Source organism: Bufo gargarizans, chromosome 4 (assembly GCF_014858855.1).
Source record: "Bufo gargarizans isolate SCDJY-AF-19 chromosome 4, ASM1485885v1, whole genome shotgun sequence".
Taxonomy (NCBI): Eukaryota; Metazoa; Chordata; class Amphibia; order Anura; family Bufonidae; genus Bufo; species Bufo gargarizans.
This window is the reverse complement of record NC_058083.1, coordinates 523,943,042-523,961,742: the sequence shown is the minus strand read 5'-3', so window position 1 is coordinate 523,961,742 and position 18,701 is coordinate 523,943,042. Positions and strand designations below refer to the sequence as shown.

Genomic DNA, 18,701 nt, shown 5'->3' with positions numbered 1-18,701 from the left:
CGGGCACGGCAGCTGAGCTCTTAAAGGGCACCTGCACCTGATCTATAAATACAGCCTCCAGAAAACATCAGCCCTCGCTGTGAACCCTCTTAAAGACGACCTGTCGCCTCTCTAACTACTTACAGTCCCTGTGTGATGATAATCCTAGAGCCTCTATCCTTAGGACTCTGTGTTTGCCATTCCTCTATTATTCCTATGAGAAGTTATGAATGAATTTCCATCAGTCTGTCATAAAGGTCCAGCTCATTGTTACCTTTAAGGGGAGGAAGGGGCTGTCCCTGCATAGTCTGACACTGGCAGCACTGATTGGATGATGTCAGACTGTGCAGGGACACACCTCCAGCTGGTAACACTCATCTGGACCTTTGTTGCAGACTGCCAGCAATTCTTTCATAAACTTCTAGCAGGAATAACAGAGGGATAGCACCACAGAGTTGTATGAAAAGGTGCTCCAGAAGTTTTTTGACATGGGGAATTGCAAGAAGTTACTAAAACGGACATGTCGGGAGAGGTTCTCTTTAAGAGGTGTCACAATGAAGGCTGAGTTACCCCCTGGATTAATGACCCTTCTCCAGAAATCTAATAACTATAACCTGTAATATTATAACACTCCAGACCCCTCCGCAACATGTGCAAAGAACCTGCCATCACCACCACCTCCGGCAGACAGCGCCGTAGTCTCACTGCTCTGACCGTGAAGAATCCCGTCTATGATGGTGAAGCCTTCTGTCCTCTTGTCCTGGTTACAGATCTGAGTATGAAGAGACTGTTAGATCTCTACGTTGTAATTAGGTCGCCCCTCAGCCGTCTCTTCTCCAAACCGAATAACGCATAAGGGCTCATGTACATCACCGTAGTTTTATTTTTTTTCTGCATCCGATCTGCATTTTTGGGCATTCACTTCAATGGGGCCGCCAAAGATGCGGACACCACACGTATGTCCGTTCTGCTGCACCCGCAACAAAAAAAATAATAGAACGTGTCCTATTCTTGTCCGTATTACGGAAAAGGATAGGGCGGTTCTGTACAGCGCAGGATGTTCCATTCTGCATATGGCCGGTATCCTTGTTTTGTGGATCTGCAATTTGCAGACTGCAAAAAACGGCTACGGCAATGTGCATGAGCCCTAAGTCTGATGACGCGTCTTGTCCTGCAGGCCACCCATTCCCTTACTTACCTTGGTCGCCTCCTCTGCATCCCATGTGTGGTCTGACTGCTGTAGAGAGGAAAAACTATGGGGCACATTTATGAAGACCGACGTCTTATTAAACCCCTGCGCTGGCGGAGGTTCCACTGCAGTTATGAAGAGGTGCCGACCTCTACATAACGTCGGCGGATCCACCGCCGATTCTAAATGCAAGACTGCTTCCTAGCACCCACTTTTTTTTAGACCCAGCGTGAGTGGGGAAAAAGTCGCAAATTGCGGCGCAAAGGAAATACACCTTTATTAATTGTCGTCTTGTCATGAGCATTTGGCCTCCCATGATGCATCCCGTTATTTTATCGGCGTTAGCAGCAGCTGCCTGGCATTGGTCTGTAAAGTTAAAGGGGTTGTGCAGCGAGTACACATTGAATGATCTGTCATCAATATCTGATCGCTGGGGATCCTACTCCCTGCACCCCTCCCTCGCCAATCGGCTGTTTGAAGAGGAGCCGGCGCTTGTACGAATGCTACTTCCCCCTTAAGATAACACTGCGCGTCGTCAGTGTAATTACAAGTACTTTCTCAATTCACTTTAATGGGACGTGTACTTGTAATTACTGCGCCCCCGCTGCAAGCGAAACTGACGCGCAGTGTAATCTTGAAGAGGAAGTAGAGCTCATACGAGCTCCGCCTCCTCTACAAACAGCTGATCCGCGGGGGGTGCCAGGAGTCAGATCTCCGCCGATCAGATATTGATGACCTATCCAGAGGACGGGTCATCAATATGTACTCGCTGCACAACCCCTTTAAGTTACTGTCCACCACTATCCCTTAGTCTTTTTCCCAGTGTTTTACTATTTATTACTTAATTGTATATGTTCTTTCTTCGATCCACGTGCAAATCATTAAATTTGTCCACGTGCAACTTCTTCTTTTCCCATAGTCCTCCAGGACGAGAGCTCCTTGATGCAGAGTCCTGAATGGGCGACTCTCCTCAGGGAATTCTCAACTAAAGCCATTTAAAAAATGTTGTATCTATGGGTCATCAGTTCATTCATTCAAGGAAAAATCCCCATGGGTTCCCCGTTCTTGAATGTCGTAGGTACGTGTCCATAAGCTGAATGCCAGATCATAGACTCCTTGGCCCTCTGTAGTGTCCTCAAACCGCAAGGACTTTTCATCAGTGGAAATGGCTAACCAAAAGGGGGGCATTTTTAACTAGCCCAGGGGTGGGGGGAATGTAGAAGAACTAGGCCCTTCATATTTAAGGGATCAAGAGGATCTATCTCATGGACCATTCCACCAGTGTCCTCTTCTGATATGTTTCTGTGACATGTTAGACAATGAAAGTGGATCCCCCCTTTAATATACTGGGGTCAGTGACTGAGCATGTGTAGAGTCTTCCATATCCTTACAGATTTTTTGTTTTTGTGACACTTGGTTACTTTGAAGCTATTTTTATTGGCCTGCTGATGTAGTAGTCCTATGCTTGAAGATGCAATATATTCATCCAGGAGGAACGCACATGTCCTGGTGGATCCAGAGGATGCTGGAAAAGAAAAACTTAAGGAGGACCTCTCACCTCTCCTGATATTCCTGTTTTAATAGCTTCATGCATTCCCCATGTAATAGCAATTCTGGAGCATTTATTCTTATGGCTCTATATTGTCATTTCTTTATTATTACTACTAGAATTTATGAATGAATTGCTAGCAGTCTGCAGTAAGAGTACAGAAGGGTGGTAACAAGTTGGGGGCGTGTACCTGCACAGTCTGAAAAATCGCAGCATTGATTGGCTAGAGTAAATCTGTGCAGGTACACGCCCCCAACTGGTCACCTCCCCTCTGTACCCTTACTGCAGGCTGCTAGAAGTTCATTCGTAACTTGTAGTAGAAATAATAAAGGAATAGCACAACATAGAGCCATAAGATTAGATGCATCCAGAATTATTACATGGGGAATGCATATAGCTATTAAAACAGGCGTGTCAGGAGAGGTGAGAGGCCCTCTTTAAAGTAGCCAGGTCCAGGTTAGCCTAAAAGAAGAAAAAAAAAATCCTAATTAGGCCCCCACTACACCCAGGGGCAGGCCCTAGCCCCTCAGTGCACCTCCGCTTTCCTGATTTAGCCTTGCCCCCTTCGCTTGACTTACAAGGTCCAGCATTATCATTATGCCCTCTTGCCTGTTGCATGAGCAGTACGTCTCCTGCAGGTTTCCAGGGATGCTTACTGCGCATGGCGCTAATTATAGAAGTGCAGCACATGCGTGCGGGTCATCGCTAGGTCGGTAAAGAGGAGAAGCTGAGGTGCGCCAGGAACAGGGCTGCCCTCTGGGCACTGAAGCCCTGCTTAGCATATTGATTAAAAACTCACGTAACTCTGGAAAAAATATTGGTAATAAAGGTATCGTTTTAAGCAGCAGGATCAACCCCATCAGGCAGTATGCCTGGTTAAATAGGGTTAATCCTGCTGACAGAGGCTCTTTAAATTATCCATCGTTTTCTTGGCTTTTTTTTTGCCATTATGACATGAATTGGTCTGTACGGTCACATTGCTTGGCAGTTCACCAGTAATCTGGGGCAGACACTGGGACTGTATGAATGGGGGCTGTAGATTCCAGCACGTCACCAGAGATGTATGCGCCCGTCATCCTCAGTTATACATATTCCTAACGATATTCTTTGTGCGGCCGAGTGACAGGAATTATGGAGATTTCACTTCCATTCAAGCTGTTTATGTAAATGACATTAAACTGATGAGATGGCGGATTTCATTAGATCTAGCTTTATTTATCAGCTCTGAAATAACGGCGCGCACCGTGAGACACATTAAAGGGCTTATCCCACTGATAAATAGTATATTTATGGTACAGATTATGGAAAATTCATCATTATTACCTTTTTACATGCACCAAAACAAGATCCAGCGAAGGGATTTGACATTTACTTACATAGTATGGTGCCACCTGGTGTTCAAAGTGTATAGCAATGTGTACGTCCACCTAATGAGTGGCATGCTGGTGGACACGCGCTCAGTCACTCTTCCCTCTGCACCTGTTTTCGTCGGGCTCCACTGAACCACAACCTTTAGAAATTGCTTTTACGCTAATCGTCGGGGACAGACAGGCGTCTGTGCAATAACATGGCAAGAAGACCTGAGGATTGACTTGTGAGCAAGCAAGGACTATTTCCTTCACTGCTCCAGACTCCGTAGTGCAATTATTTTCTGTCTGCAGGGGAACATACTGGCTGCTATATTTACAGCTGCCAGAGAGGAAGTAGCCTGACTGCAGAGCTTACAGGGGAGTATATTTATGGCTGCTAGTGGGGAAGGAGCCTGACTGCAGAGCTTACAGGGGAGTATATTTATGGCTGCTAGCGGAGAAGTAGCCTGACTGCAGAGCTTACAGGGGTGTATATTTATGGCTGCTAGCGGGGAAGGAGCCTGACTGCAGAGCTTACAGGGGTGTATATTTATGGCTGCTAGCGGGGAAGGAGCCTGACTGCAGAGCTTACAGGGGAGTATATTTATGGCTGCTAGCGGGGAAGGAGCCTGACTGCAGAGCTTACAGGGGAGTATATTTATGGCTGCTAGCGGGGAAGGAGCCTGACTGCAGAGCTTACAGGGGAGTATATTTATGGCTGCTAGCGGGGAAGGAGCCTGACTGCAGAGCTTACAGGGGTGTATATTTACGGCTGCTAGCGGGGAAGGAGCCTGACTGCAGAGCTTACAGGGGAGTATATTTATGGCTGCTAGCGGGGAAGGAGCCTGACTGCAGAGCTTACAGGGGAGTATATTTACAGCTTCCGGGGGGGGGGGGGGGGGCCGGTTAGTCACAGCCCATCAGAGAGCTTAAAAATAACAAGTGAAATTTGTCCCTCTGCCCCATTGTGGCAAAGTATCAGGACAGTAGAGAGAGATGTGCTGCTGACGAATTGCCTACACTGATTACAATTGTGACAAACCCTCAGCTGTGAGACTTATTAGGTCTGTATAGGTTTTGCCCTTCTTCCATTCATCCTGTTCCTCTCTGTAGCGTCCCCTGGAAACGTCCCTGTGTGTTCCCCCCTATTGTACCGGGCAGAGTGTAACCCGCCGAGACACGTCGTAGACACCGTGAAATTGTCAAATTGAATTGATCTCCCCCGCCGCTCAGCCCGTCACATACGGCGATTGTACTCTCCTTTTACTTCCGTCTCGTCGGATCTCACGGATTCTATCAGGTGAAATCAAGGGACAATCTTATCCAGAGAAAATAGCGCAGAGATAGTCGCTTATCATAATAAAGCGTCTGATCGTCTCCCCGGCGCCGAGCTCCTCCACATCTCATCTGTCCCCGGCTCTTCTATGTCCTGGCCGTAGCGGAGGCAGCCATAGTCATCGATGTGCATCCCATCGATTCCTTCTGCTTCTTCCCTCTCCATAACCTAGAGACAGTAGAAGAGACATGGACTGCAGGATCAGACTACACAGAGTTTGACATAGGTCTGCACGGGAGCTGCGTACAGAAAATGGTAGCTTTTTAAATGGCGTCTGTCAGCAGATTTGCATCTATGACACTGGCTGACCTAGAAACTGAAGGCATCTGTGTTGGTCCCATGTTCTTATGTTTCCGCATTGCTGAGAATTATTTTTATTTATTTATGCAAATGAGTCTCTACGAGCAATGGGGGCATAGCCGTTACACCTAGAGGCTATGCTCTCTCTGCAACTGCCGCACCCTCTGCACTTTGACACGGCCAGATGTGATCGCATTTTCACTCTCTGGTCCTGTCAAAGTGCAGAGGACGCAGCAGTTGCAGAGAGAGCAGAGCCTCTAGGTGTAATGGCAACGCCCCCGTTGCTCCTAGAGGCTCATTTGCATATATAAAAACCTCAGCAATGCGGGCACATATGAACATGGGACCAACACAGATGCCTTCAGCTGCCAAGTGCACATGTAACAGGTCAACCAGTGTCATAGGTGCAAATCTGCTGACAGATGCCCTTTAATCTAGACGGTATGTAGAGTCTGCACCTTTTAATCTCTGGGGCTGTGGTCCGGTCTCCCTGTCTTCTTCTCAATGGGCTCATCCCTCCTCTACATTATGTTTATGTCCGTCAATGCAGGGCCCTAGCGTTGTCACGTCCCTTCTGCTTCCAGTTGGCTGCACGGAGTCATCCGTGGGGACGTGCAGAGTACAGACTGCAGGGTTTGGCACATCTCTGAACCAGGGAGGGCTGAGCAGTGTCGTTATTTGGTGATGTCATTGAGGAGGAAGGTCCTGGCAGGGTACAATGGCTGCAGAAGTCATCAGTCATCACAGTCCAGAATAAAAGCCTCCTTTTAGGCCTCTTTCACACGAGTGTGGTGGATTGGCTCCGGGTGCGTTCAGGGAAACGTGCACCATTTTGCAAGCAACTTCCGTCAGTTTTGTCTGCGATTGCGTTCAATTTTTGTCCATGCGGGTGCAATGCGTTTTGATGGGTTTTTCAGGCACGTGATAAAAAAATCTGAAGGTTTACAAACACTATCTAGCAACCATCAGTGAAAAATGCATTGCACTCTGACTGCATCCAGGTTACATCCGGATGCAATGCATTTTTTAAATATAGAATATAGAACATGCTGCGATTCTCACGCAACGCAGAACTGATGCGTGAGAAAAAACGCTCATGTATACAGACCCATAGAAATGAATGCGTCGGGATTCGGTGCGGGTGCTATGCGTTCACGTCAAAACTCGCTCGTGTGAAAGGGGCCTTAGTGGGCGACGCAGTATCTGCTAAGTGTCTCCGCCTTGTGGTCGACATAACAAACTACACGGCAGGGAAATGTGCTACATGTGTTTGGTAGATTATACAAGTGTGATGTTTAAGAATAATTCATATCTAGCATAATCTACTTCTGTGAAATAATTAAATGGATCCCCTTAGGCCATGTTCAGACATGTCGTATTTGTTACTGATTATCAGTCCAGTTTCCACACTACAACATATCATTGTGATTTTAATAAACCCCATGTGAAATCCGCAGCAGTATCCGCATTATCTGAATTAATTAATGTGTGGAAACTGCTTGACAACCCCCACCCAGCAGTCAATTAGAACAAGCAAAGCTGTAGTGTAAAGCATAGGGAAAACTGAAGAAGCAAGCTTTGCCTCCGATGAGGCAAGCGGTGCACAGCTATCAGCAGAGCTGGGGTCACAGTTGTGTTTATTGCAGCCGGTGGTAGTCTGAAATTCACCTCCTGTGTCATCAGAGGCTAAGGCTGCTCTGCTTTTCCACCGTGATTTTCGCTGCAGCTCTGCTTGTTCAGATTGGCTTCTGGGTATTTGCGCAAGCTCAGCAAGAAGCCAGTGCATAGAGAGATTCTATCCCACTGGTGAGAAAAAGCGGATGATCAGGAAGTTGCTGCAGTTGAACCAAGGGGGAGGAGTCTCAATAAAGGGGGAGGTGCTTGTAAATCTGCTTTAGATGGTTATCCGGGACCAGAAAAACATGGCTTCTTTCAGACACCGTGGGTTTTGTCTGGTTTTACACCTCTGCTCCATGAAAGTGAATTAGGTTGAGCTGCAATATCACACGCAGCCTGTGGACAGGTGTGGTCCTGTTTGTGGAAGCCATGTGTTTCTAATGTTAGACCAATCCTTTAAGTGAGTTTCAAATAAGCAGGAGAGATTCACCATATCCAGCATAGCTGATAGGGCCGTCCACCGTCAGACCCCTTTGATTGTAATGGGATCCGGCTGGATTCCAGCATGAATGGCGGTTTTCAGCCGTACAAAAAACAATGCATGCATCGGTTTCTGTCCAGCTGAAACCCGGCACTTATGCTAAAAACATGCCGGATCCCTTTATAGTCAAAGGGATGTGGACGGCCCGATCTGGCAAGCTGTTCCTCTGCTGGATACCTTTATCGTATATGTGAAAGCAGCCTAAGCTTATCTGACCATCTACATATTCTTGGTCTCCACCTGTTGTACAGGGGTTTCGCTTCTTGTCGATCTCACTGATTTCTGTACCAGTTTGCCTATCACCACCATGGCTTTGCCCATGGTGGACATCACAATCCTCACATTTCTTCTTATTGATCTATACTTTTTTGCTCTCCCTCAGGAAACAACCTTGATGCCATCCATGACATAACCGTGGCCTACCCTCACAACATTCCTCAAACTGAGAAACACATCCTCAATGGCAACTTCCCCAAGGAGATTCACTTCCACGTCTGTAGGTATCCTGTAAGTAGCCTGCCCGCCTCTAAGGAGGACCTCCAGCTCTGGTGCCAGGAACGCTGGAAGGAGAAGGAGGAGCGGTTGCGAACCTTCTACGAAGGGGAAAAGTACTTTGACGTCACAAGACGCAGCCGCATCCCTCCTTGCAAATCAGAACTCAGGGTGCACTTGATAAAGTTTGCTTCGTTGCTGTACTGGACATCCTTCATTGTTGTGTCCTTTTACTTCATCTACCTGTACAGCATTGTCCGGTGGTACACCCTCATCATGATCGTCATCTTTGTCCTTCAGGAAAAGTACTTTGGTGGACTTGAGCTTATCGAGCTGGCACTCCACCAATATCACACCACCCAACGAGTCGCAGCAGGCAAACAAAAATAATATGGGGCTGTCTCTTTATGATACTTTTGTACTATCTACCCTATTGTGCATGTCAACCAAGTAACCAGAGACTCTTCAGATGGTCGAAACTTGTAGTTCACCAGCTCCTGGACTGCCTATGGTTGCCTACACTTCATGAAATCCTTTGGAGGGGGGGGGTGGAGCCTGTTAGTTGGAACCCTTGGCCACCCCTCTAGGTAGAGTCTTCAGAACTGGTCAAAGATTTGCAAAACTTTGACTTGTTTCTTTATTGATTTCAGTGGAGTCAGGTCTGGAAGATCTTAAGAGTCTAGTTAAATGGTTGACCTTCACCAAGGGGATTTGGGCTCTAATTTCTTGTACAGTCGGTGGCTTGTATATTAAGACCGTCCGATGAAAGTTGGAATTTCCTTATACATATTTCCAGGTATCCTTACTGTTGTATTTTTAAGTAATATTTTACCCGTCTTCATAGGAAAAACATCATCTTGCATCACGCCATGGGTGAATACAGCATACTGTATGACTGAATGTATTTAAAGGGTTAAACTGTTGTGCATTTTTACTGGATTCTCCCGTAAAGTACCTGGGAAATCCCCAAATTGTGTGTTTTACCTGGAAGTTTTTGTGTTATCTGGTCTGTAGACAATCAGAAGTTTTCTTTATAGTGTATCTGTTCGTGCACAATTGTTTACCTTTAATATTTAATTTTTTTTAAGTGAAAGCCCCCCCCCCCCCCATAAAGAATAACAGCCAATTTGCAGGAGAAATGCCCATCATAAATGTATACAGTTGTGTCTATTGACCTAAAACCAAGTTTTGTGGGGTTGTCTTGGTGTTAAAAATCAAGCAGAGCTTCACTAGAGAGGTACAATTTACATTCGAGAGGGAGATTATTTTTTTCCCGCTGCGACCCCTTTAAGGACTGGCGCACCAAGGTGTGAGCTGAACCATTTCAGTTTTCGAGCACTTCATCCTAAGAGCATCCTTTTCTGGACAATAAATGCCGTAAAGTGAGGAGTGCTCTAGAGAAATCAATTGAGTAAAAATATTATATGCGAAACTGATGACAGTTGGTTGGGTTTCTCTCCGTGGACCCTCACAACTGACCTTGTACTGGCAAACTAGAAAGCAGGTCCAAAACCGCCTAGAACTAGAAAAGAATGTCTCTGTGATACACCTAGGTGGATTGGCTGGTCTTTCCAACTAATGGAAAAAGTTGACCAGAGCTGAAAAAGTTTGTAGAACTTCGAGACTAGTTGACACCAAGGCAGTGGAATTGACCTTGAGAAATAAGCGTTTACCAACCATACTGTTTCCTTCCTGGAATAACCCACCAAAATATTGTAGACCCACCATTCTAGGTAAGCTCTGCTTGGTTAATACTCAACTGTGAAATGTTTTATGATTCATACAATCTCATATTCTGTTGGGAATGTCCTACTGGTCATAGAATTTTTGGTTGTCTTTTGTCCTTGCGGATTGTTTGTCTGAGATCAACTGTTTGGACCACTGTGATCTTTTCTTATTTAGTCCATCCTAAAGATGATGTATGGGAACCTATAACTTGACAAGTCTTTCAAAACTAAAAGACTCATCTTGGGCCTGATATTTTCAGTTGTCCGGGTCTTTCTAAATCTCCACCGTCCAAGCCGTGGCCCTGGAGTCACGTGTTGCACTTCAAAGGCTTATCAATGGCCCCATTTATGGATAATCATTTTTAGCTCTGCTTCCTCCACTAAGGTCCATGCTACTGTTCTTGAAAATGCCTCAAAAATGATACCACTCAATCAGAGGCTTAACATCTATAAGGCCAATGCTAATAAACTGGACACGAATATATTTTTTATATGACCGGTGCTATTAAATTAGGTCATGTTCACATGTGTTTTGGCGATCCGGCAGCCTGATCCGATGCAAATGATGGCTGTCGGCAATGTTTTTTTGTATGGCCGAAACCTGGCATTTATGCTGGAAACCAAATTGATTTGTGCCAGCGGTGAAGTAGTGTGAGATCCGGAAGGCTGCTCTATGCTGGAACAGCCTGCTGGATCTCCAAATGGAGATGTGACCGTAGCCTTACTTTAATCGGACATCCAGAAATGCTGTTGGGCCAGTATTCGTTTCGATTAGAGATCTTGATCAGAACCAGAAGACTGATTACGAGATCCTTACACGTTATTAATATACTTTTTTAATCAGCAATTAAGTCCAGTAATTAATGGATCAAAAAAATTGTATTCTAAGTCGTAAATCGTCAGTATAGTCTTCATTGCGTTTCGGGCTATATAAATGACATTTTGAGAAGAGAGTACAAAACGGGGTGAAACTTTTTTTATCCATTACGTATTGCAAATATGAGGAACAATGTCTGTTTAGGACTGCACAGTGTATTTAAATTTATTGATGCCTATCTTTGAGACAAGACAGATTATGGATAGTTCCCAAATTAAAGATGGTTCTTCTGGACATGCCGCCTCGACAGGAAATTTTAACACATTTCTCATTCTTCTGCTCCATTGATTTTGATGAAGATTGAGGTTTCTCAATTTCCTATCAAACAAATCTGTCTAAAATAGTTTGAACTAGGGAGGTCTGAACCCCAACAGTAACGTTTTCTGACATGTCGGAGGCATGGATTTAGCATGGCCTTCCCTCTCTAGGAGTGATATCTTGTCCTATTTTGGAAGCAGCCTTGTCTCCCCTCTCTGGCGGCTTTCAGGAAACTTTCTCTGAGATAAATTGACTGTTTACAAAACCTTTAGTTTCCTACGGACTTCCTTTCTTCCTCTGGCAGTTCACTTTCCAAAGAGAAACCTTTGGTGAGAAATGAACTGAGGTTCGTGAGTGATATTCATGGTTCTTCTTCCTCATTATTACGGGTCATTACCCATGAGATCACAATGTTTTTGTAAATAATCATCTCAAGTTTATAGGTAGGAATAGGAGCTCTCTTCTGGACCATGACCAGGAAAATTAGCCATCAGCTTCTTGGTGCTGACCATCCATCCATTACATTTTCAGAAGGTGATGGGCATCATTATTTAAGCGGGAAAAATAGGGGTTGACTAGTGACTCATTCAGGGCAATGCAGCAATGACTCCATGAGCTACCGGTTGATTACAATGGGTACATTTTCATAGTTGATTTTTGACATAAACTCAACACTTTTGAGCGTAAACAAAACCATTTTATGAATCATGGGAACTTGAACAGTAGGAAGATGTAACTAGCTTCATGGGTAATTTCTGAAGACAGGTCCCCTTTAAGCCTCGTCTCAGCAAATATTTCCAAGGAATAGTAATCCATGTATATCATGGTTGGCTCCAGACTACCAGAGCAGGAGCTGCTCTTCTATTTTTGGCTCACAGAGGGTGTCCTGAGCCAGGGGCCCCTGCATATGGACAGCGGTTGTCTTCAACCACCTATAGCCACACATTTTTTGAGAATCTAAGGTAATTATGTCAAGATCTACCTAAGAATAAGGGGCAGCTAGACCAATACAATGGCTCTTATTTTTCTCAAGATTAATTGTCTGACAGGTGCTCTTGCTCCACCAGAAAATTCATACATTTTCATCCAGGCCATACATGCATCAGCCATCTTAGTTTGTGGCTAAAAGATCTTTTGGGCAAAAATTTCTGAATTGCCTTCATAATGATGGATCATGGGCCACTTTGGAAAGTATGAGTTCCATCTGGTTTGTTGGCTTTCCACCCAACCAAGATGACGCTGTTTAGGCAAGGCAGGTCATAGAAAGCTCTATTTACACAAAGCAACGGCCAAGTAACTATACTCTGATGGTCTGGAGATGGTTCATGTTATTATTACTTATGCTTAAACAATCAATGTTAAACCTTCAGCTCTAAATCATCGTTCAGCAAGACCTTAAAAATTATATAGCCTCATGCAGGAACAATCCACCCATCCAACCAAAGTATGGTTCTCTGTACCCATGTAGGGTACATATTGCACATAGAATCTGTCTTGTACAGTCCAGCCATCTTGAGCATTGTACAGTTGAATTATCCATGGTATGATCTTGTGCGCTAGACTTGTGCAAAATCATTCATCCATCCAGACGATTATTCGACTGCCTTTTTGAAGACCTTCATCCAACTAAATACTGAGCTGCATTCTTACACAGCTCAGTCCGTCTATCCAACTGCATTGCACGGCACTCCAACAATTCTTAATAGTCCATTTATCCAAGACTTTGTACTTAACACCTACCTAAAGCTTCTGCAACAGCCGTCCATTTAGTCTTGGACAATATAGACACATCTCATGGATCGCCTCACCGACTAATGCACAGAGCTCAGTGCACCATATTATAAATTAAGCCATCCAAAATGACGGTTCGTTGGTGGTATGCAACAAAAAATTGCATCAAAACTCCAGGGTGGCACTGGAGCCCTATGGACAGGAATGGGAGGACATTAACCCTGTCCTAGTCTTTTTGAAGAAGACGAATCATGACATTCTACTTGTCCTATGCCTTCCCGTGACAAATTGGACTAAAGAAGTACGCTCCTACCATGTGTTTTTGTAGGGGTCTCTAGAAGTCCATAATTAACCTGAGAACCAATCATTCATCATGAAGTGTAACTGCTTAGCCACAAAGCGTCCTATCGTCCCCATGTATGACTGGCAGTAATCAGGTAACCTTGTGTAATTGCACTTTAAATTCCAAAGACAATCTAAGCAAACTGCTAATGTGGATTACAACTCCGTCCATCTGTGGTTTTATATTAATGATGAGTGTCGCCCCTAGTGGAGGTGACTCGAGACACTATAGCGCTATATGTCATGTATATGAAGTAGGAGAACTCGGCCATCGAGGCTTTTTTACTGTGGTTTATTTATATCATTTGCTTTTAATGACTGTTTCTGTTTGATATTCCGATCCTCTTTTTCTCTCCCATAATCCTTGTTTCATCCCTTTATCAGCCGGCACAGTCACTTCTCTGATGTCTTCACTCATTTCACTTTGTAATTATTTGTAAAGGGATCAAATGTGTTGTGGACCCTTTGAAAAGTGCATTGTTACTATATATGAATAAAAAAAGATTAAAACTTTTCTAATCTCTGTGGTTAATATTCTGCATGGGAAATCGGGAAAATGACTCCCTTTAAGGACATCTACTGTCACCCAACGCAGGAGGCAGGGATGTAGCTATAGAGGCGGTAGAGATACACCATTGCATCCAGAGCCAGGTACCTGAGTGGGCCCAAAAGTGTCATATATGACAACAACCATATCATAATTGGTAGATTGCTGGTGGAGTCACTGTGTACATACATTACATTACATATCCTGTACTGATCCTGAGTTACATCCTGTATTATACTCCAGAGCTGCACTCACTATTCTGCTGGTGCAGTCACTGTGTACATGCATTACATATCCTGAGTTACATCCTGTATTATACTCCAGAGCTGCACTCACTATTCTGCTGGTGGAGTCACTGTGTACATACATTACATATCCTGTACTGATCCTGAGTTACATCCTGTATTATACTCCAGAGCTGTACTCACTATTCTGCTGATGCAGTCATTGTGTACATACATTACATTACTTATCCTGTACTGATCCTGAGTTACATCCTGTATTATACTCCAGAGCTGTACTCACTATTCTGCTGGTGGAGTCACTGTGTACATACATTACATATCCTGTACTGATCCTGAGTTACATCCTGTATTATACTCCAGAGCTGCACTCACTATTCTGCTGGTGGAGTCACTGTGTACATGCATTACATTACTTCTCCTGTACTGATCCTCAGTTACATCCTTTATTATACTCCAGAGCTGTACTCATTATTCTGCTGGTGCAGTCACTGTGTACATATATTACATTACTTATTCTCTACTGATCCTGAGTTATTTTGTATTCTTCTCCAGAGCTGCACTCACTATTCTGCTGGTGGAGTCACAACTCAGACCTGTTCCCTTCAACGGAGAACAGCTGCCTTACCAGACTAAGGGCTCATGCACACAAACATATTTTCTTTCCGTGTCCGTTAGTTTTTTTTTTTGTTTTTTTGCGGACCATATGCGGAACCATTCATTTCAATGGGTCCGCAAAAAAAACGGAAGTTACTCCGTGTGCATTCCGATTCCGTATGTCCGCATGTCCGTTCTGCAAGTAAATAGAACATGTCCTATTATTGTCCGCATTTACGGAGAAGGATAGGACTGTTCTATTAGTGTCTCAAAATAAGTTATAGTTCACCACTGCGTTATTTAGATTTTCTATCGGTGTCACAGACCTCCATGTGAAGTGGGCTTGATTCACATCAAACAGTAGTTTATGCAAAAGAGGTGGTCGCACTGCCACGTATAGGCTGTAGCTTCTGAGTGTAGATGAGGATATGACAGTCTCTTCTAGTGCAACCAAACATCCGAGTTCCAACAGAAGATAATCTTTGCCAAAAACGACCCGTAAAGGTATAAAATCAACAGGCATTAAACAATCAGCAAGTCATCTGTATTCACAAGACTGCCCGACCCAGGTTTCGCCAAAATAGCTTCATCACGGGGCGAATGTTACACCCTACATTTGCGCATTCTATTTATATGGGTAGGGGATGACAAAGACATACCCCTCCCACCCCTTCTTCAATATAAAATACCCAGATCTTAAAACTTATATAAGATTAAAACCACCACATTTCTGTTAATTATACTTAAATCAACAATTAATATCAATAGTCTTTGTCTTACACATGGTAATTCCACGTTGCCTGTGTTACATACAGTTGCAAGAAAAAGTATGTGAACCCTTTGGAATGATATGGATTTCTGCACAAATTGGTCATAAAATGTGATCTGATCTTCATCTAAGTCACAACAATAGACAATCACAGTCTGCTTAACTAATAACACACAAAGAATTAAATGTTACCATGTTTTTATTGAACACACCATGTAAACATTCACAGTGCAGGTGGAAAAAGTATGTGAACCCTTGGATTTAATAACTGGTTGAACCTCCTTTGGCAGCAATAACTTCAACCAAACGTTTCCTGTAGTTGCAGATCAGACGTGCACAACGGTCAGGAGTAATTCTTGACCATTCCTCTTTACAGAATCTGTTTCCAGTTCAGCAATATTCTTGGGATGTCTGGTGTGAAGTCGCTTTCTTGAGGTCATGCCACAGCATCTCAATCGGGTTGAGGTCAGGACTCTGACTGGGCCACTCCAGAAGGCGTATTTTCTTCTGTTAAAGCCATTTTTGTTGATTTACAGTCTATGCTTTGGGTCGTTGTCCTGTTGCAACACCCATCTTCTGTTGAGCTTCTGCTGGTGGACAGATGGCCTTAAGTTCTCCTGCAAAATGTCTTGATAAACTTGGGAATTCATTTTTCCTTTGGGGCAGCAAAGCAGCCCCAAACCATGATGCCCCAACCACCATACTTCACAGTTGTGGTGAGGTTTTAATGTTGGTGTGCTGTGCCTCTTTTTCTCCACACATAGTGTTGTGTGTTTCTTCCAAGCAACTCAACAGTACTGCTGTGGAACATCCAGGTGCTCTTGTGCAAACTGTAAACCTGCAGCAATGTTTTTTTTGGACAGCAGTGGCTTCCTCTATGGTATCCTCCCATGAAATTAATTCTTGTTTAGTGTTTTACGTATCGTAGATTCCCTAACAGGGATGTTAGCATATGCCAGAGTCTTTTGTAAGTCTTTAGCTGACACTCTAGGATTCTTCTTCACCTCATTGAGCAGTCTGCGCTGTGCTCTTGCAGTCATCTTTACAGGACGGCCACTCCTAGGGAGAGTAGCAGCAGTGCTGAACTTTCTCCATTTATAGACCATTTGTCTTACCGTGGACTGATGAACAGCAAGGCTTTTGGAGATACTTTTATAACCCTTTCCAGCTTTATGCAAGTCAACAAATCTTAATCGTAGGTCTTCTGAGAGCTCTTTTGTGCGAGGCATCATTCACATCAGGCAATGCTTCATGTGAAAAGCAAACCCAGAACTGGTGTGTGTTTTTTATAGGGCAGGGCAGCTGTAACCAACACCTCCAATCTCATCTCATTGATTGGACTCCATTTGGCTGACACCTCACTCCAATTAGCTCTTGGTGATGTCATTAGTCTAGGGGTTCACATACTTTTTCCACCTGCACTGTGAATGTTTACATGGTGTGTTCAATAAAAACCTGGTAACATTTAATTCTCTGTGTGTTATTAGTTAAGCAGACTGTGATTGTCTATTGTTATTACTTAGATGAAGATCAGATCACATTTTATTACCAATTTGTGCAGAAATCCATATCTATTCCAAAGGGTTCACATACTTTTTTTTGCAACTGTATGTATATTAAATCTCCGCAGTATAGCAACTCTATTCTCTTAAAACAGACCTTCAAACTATCTATTGGTTTTTGAAAGATGTGACCGGAGTCATAATATCTTACCTCCATGGTAAATAATTCATCCTTCATAACTACATACGGTCGTGTGCATGAGCCCTAAATCTCTGGACAGCAGTGGCTCTGCTTCTAGAAAAACAGCCATGCTTTCTAAATCCTAGCCAAATGAAACTTGACTTCACATTAGGTCACTACCTTGTTGGGCAGAAGAGAACAGCACTTGAGACTATAGTGTCCCTCCCTCCTCGAGCAGCTCCACGGTGTGAAGACCCTGCAAGCAGCTCCTATATCTCAGCTTCCTAGACTTGTTATTTTTGAATTAACTTCAGTCAACGCAGACTTTTTAGGGCAGAAATGTAGCTTGGATTGTGCCTGGTCACATCTGGAGAGGACTCTGTCAGTGAGAGCGCGGCCGGCGTGTGATTGCTCGCTTTAACAGTCATGCGCCTGCAGCATCCAGCTCCTATAATTACATACCAGATCTGTATTTAATTAAGGTCTCAGCGGTGCACAATCCACCTCCTTAGTCACTGCAAATTTTGGGGATTTTTAGAACCCACAGAGAATATTCAAGAGCAATTAACTCTTGAAGAGCCACAAAATCTATCGTTATGTTGATGTGGATCTATATCGGATCACAAGGACAGGGGGTGCCGTTCCGCTTCATCGTCTTGAGTCAGTATCTTCCGTTTAATGCAGCAGGACTGTTCCATTAATTGCATGTAATGTAAGACTACAGCTGCAGGGTGTTCAGTTTGATTTCTTAGACACTTCCCATTTGGATTATTTCATATGCTGGTCATTTGATCTGGTGCCCAATGACTGCAAGGTGCAGGTCCCGCTCCTGTAAATCATGGCCTTTTAGATTCCAACATGACCATCCTCTAGTGGTGCATATTGTTGACGTACCACCAGATCTTCCACCCTCAAAAGAGGAACATGGCTGATGGCCTGCTCAAAAGAGTAGAGATGTCTAGTGACTTCACATCTAAGGGTGTCGGTACTATGGAGGCAAACCCTGGTGGTCACTATGGGGCTCTTGGAGACAGGGGACTTATTTCTAGTTGACCTCATACATATATGTAGTGGGTGATACACCCAAACAAATCTGCTCAATGTGAGGGATGATGGAGAAGAATTTACACCTTATAACACCATATTGTTGTAAAGGGAATCTGTAATGTTAACTCCATTAAAGGGGTTCTGAAAGAATTGGGGGGGGGGGTTACAGTCGGTTCATGGAGCAGGAGTGTGCCCAGAAGTGCAGTGCTCCCTCTAAAACACCGATAACAAAGGACAAGTGTGTGGTTTCTAAAGAGGTTGTGAAAGAATGGGGAGGGGGAGGTTGGCAAACCACTTGCCCCTACACTTGGCCGGACCTTATCTGCTTCCCGTCGCCATCTCCCTGCTCTTCCTTCTCCAGGCCTGCGATGCTGTGCTGGGCTCCCTTAAGGTCAACATTCTGTTTGACAGCCAGTGCGGTGGAGACCAAATTCCCTTTGCGTCATGTGACAATTTGGCATGACTTAAGAAGAGCTCATCATCACAGCGGCCAGTGATTGGCTGCGGCGAGGTCAAACTTGATGTTGAC

The 18,701-nt window shown here is 44.2% G+C and overlaps 1 protein-coding gene across 5 annotated transcripts in view; it reads left to right on the top strand.

The window, feature by feature from the left end:
* Positions 1–13,801, top strand: part of LCLAT1 (lysocardiolipin acyltransferase 1) — a 92,826-nt gene extending 79,025 nt beyond the window's left edge. For all 5 annotated transcript variants that reach the window (XM_044289448.1, XM_044289446.1, XM_044289447.1 and 2 more), the window contains exon 6: positions 8,243–13,801. In XM_044289448.1, the coding sequence (XP_044145383.1) occupies positions 8,243–8,742 (500 nt within the window). In that variant the 3' untranslated portion in view covers positions 8,743–13,801. The remainder of the gene's footprint in view (positions 1–8,242) is intronic.
* The last annotated feature ends 4,900 nt before the right edge of the window (positions 13,802–18,701 follow it).